The sequence below is a fragment of the Cryptomeria japonica genome, chromosome 10 (assembly GCF_030272615.1).
Source record: "Cryptomeria japonica chromosome 10, Sugi_1.0, whole genome shotgun sequence".
Lineage (NCBI taxonomy): Eukaryota > Viridiplantae > Streptophyta > Pinopsida > Cupressales > Cupressaceae > Cryptomeria > Cryptomeria japonica.
In genome coordinates, this window is record NC_081414.1 from 230,883,730 (window position 1) to 230,886,206 (window position 2,477).

A 2,477-nucleotide genomic window follows, 5' to 3' on the forward strand; every position below is an offset into this window, starting at 1 on the left:
CTTCCTTTCAAATCTCCCCTACTAACATATATTAACAAATCAACCCTATCAACCAACAAAACACCATCATTATCAATTATTTTAAAACTCAGTCTAAATATATAAATTTATTTTTTATTTTATAGGAATATTCAATTTTATTAGGGTGATGTTTAGTTCAAAATGATTATCCATGTGCCTGGTAAATAAAAAGGTTTGAAAAAATATATTCTAATTATAATTTGTTAAAACAAGCTCGTATACCAAATTAATATGTTAAATTTTAAAATAAAGGTCTAAATAGGTTTAGAGTTCAATATTATGCGTTTTTATATACTTTCAAATGTATTCTAAAGAAGATGAATTTTAACTCCATTTTTGAAGCTGTTTTATAGCCGAAGAACGTTGTCTGTGTACCCAGTTTTAAGGAGTTTCTATGTTTAACATTCATGTTATCTCTTACAGACAATGTTTCAATCAGGAAATTTCATCTTTTAATACTCAACTCATAATTAAACTGCAGTGCTATGGCAAAAGAAGAGAAAATGTTAAATTAATCTGGACTCCTAAAAGAAAATTGTCTCCACTATGTTGATGCCAAAAAGAAAAATGTAAAACCTCTGCAGTAGGTATTAGAAAAGCTGACTGAACTGATCTGTGAATATCCAACGTAAGTTTTTTATTCTTTCATTCTCTTTTATTTTTATCATTATAATCATGTGGCATTACGATCTTCTCTTCATAAATTCCATGTCAGTTTTACTGCTGTAAAGATCATTTTCTTATACAATTTGAATATGTTTATGGTTTTCAGTAGTACTTTGATGTTTTGGTTTCATGATCATGTGAATTGATGTTACTTATTGTAAAGTTGGAATGAATTTGATGTGGGTTTCTTCATTGTATTTAGGAGTTTGAAATAATTTTTACAGATGTGTTGACCAGGTATGTTTGATGTTGTTATGGTGTCTAGAAAGATGGGTAGACAGAAGATAGAGATAAAGAGGATAGAAAACTCAGATGCCAGGCAGGTTTGCTTTTCCAAGAGGAGAATGGGCCTGTTCAAGAAGGCTAGTGAGCTTTGCATTTTGTGTGGGGCAGAAATTGGTATCATTGTCTTCTCTCCTGCGGGGAAAGTCTTCCCATTTGGACACCCTTCCATTGATTTTGTAATTGACAAGCTCCAGGATGTCCCTGTCTCTGCAGACAGTGAGAAAATAGAGAACACTCAAAAGCTTGGAAAGCAGTACAACCAACTTCTTCAAGATCATGATGCTCAAAAAAGGCATTTAGAGCTCCTAGAGAGGGAAAGACAGAATATTTGTACTGGGTTTGGGTTTAATTATGAAAAAAAAGACTTTTGGTGGAAGATGAATATACAGGATCTCCAAATCAACGAGCTGAAGGAGTTTTCATCTTCATTGCAGATGCTTAAAGACAAAGTAATTGAACGTGCAGAATATTTGCTATCATTAAGAATCAACGACAACAGTGCTTCTCCCTCCATGAATGAAATGTTCATGGAACAATACAATCAACAGCCTCTTTATGAGAATACAAGGCTTCACCCATCTTTAGTCCCTGACTTCTATAGTTCAGTCCCACGGTCTTTATGGAATACGACTAGTCCTTATCCAGTACCATACGCTTTGACGGATGACAACCAAGGTTTATTGAATGCAGATGGTAATGGTGGTAATGAGTTTGCCCAAGATTCTGGGATCCAACCAATGTCTTTCGCAGATTTACCCAGTCAAGATACTGATTTTGCTCCCGTAGAAATATCAGGATCAATGAACCAACAACAGCTGTCTCAGGCTCCCTCAAATATATATGATGGTGTGAATTTATCATCTATGTTAGGAGAATATCAGCCTTTTGGTTCCTCTCGAACAGCAGACATGCATAAATGGATTTCTGCAGATAGACAATTGGGATTTTGGCAACCCACCAGTGACATTACTGGAACTTCTTCATTAGAATTTCCACCCAATGTTCAAGGAGATGAATATGGAGCCATAAGAGGGCAAGCTTGCAACCCACAATTTTGATGGAGTTGATCTTGCAATAAATAACATACAATTTTGGTTAGAATAAAGGCATTGATCATCTAGAACTAATTGAAGCATTTTCATTTTGGTCATGGGATTACAAAAACCGTACTAATTTGTGCCCTGTGAGAAGCTCACGTGGGGTTAACAGTATTAGTCTTAGTTATAGAATACGAGAACTTTCTGTCATTGTATGTTTTTTAATGTCAAAATATAAATATGTTTTAATGTTTTTATAAAAAAATATCTCTTATTTTATTGTATAGAATGGAAAATAGGTCTGAATGTTACTGGTCAATTATCAGACAAAGTTTTCTCAACTATGAGAATTTTCGAAGTCCTTATTGTAAAGGTTTTTATCACTGCCAACTTCTTGATTTCTAGAAGCTACTGAATGTACATGCGTAGTTGGTACTTGGTGAATTCAACAATTGCTTTAAACTAAAG

At 33.9% G+C, this 2,477-nt stretch overlaps 1 protein-coding gene across 1 annotated transcript; it reads left to right on the plus strand.

Moving 5' to 3' along the window:
- The first annotated feature begins 934 nt into the window (after positions 1-934).
- Positions 935-2,233, plus strand: LOC131077777 (agamous-like MADS-box protein AGL11). The gene has a single exon (XM_058015327.2). It carries the CDS (start codon positions 942-944, stop codon positions 2,028-2,030), a length of 1,089 nt encoding a protein of 362 aa, XP_057871310.2. The 5' UTR covers positions 935-941; the 3' UTR covers positions 2,031-2,233.
- The last annotated feature ends 244 nt before the right edge of the window (positions 2,234-2,477 follow it).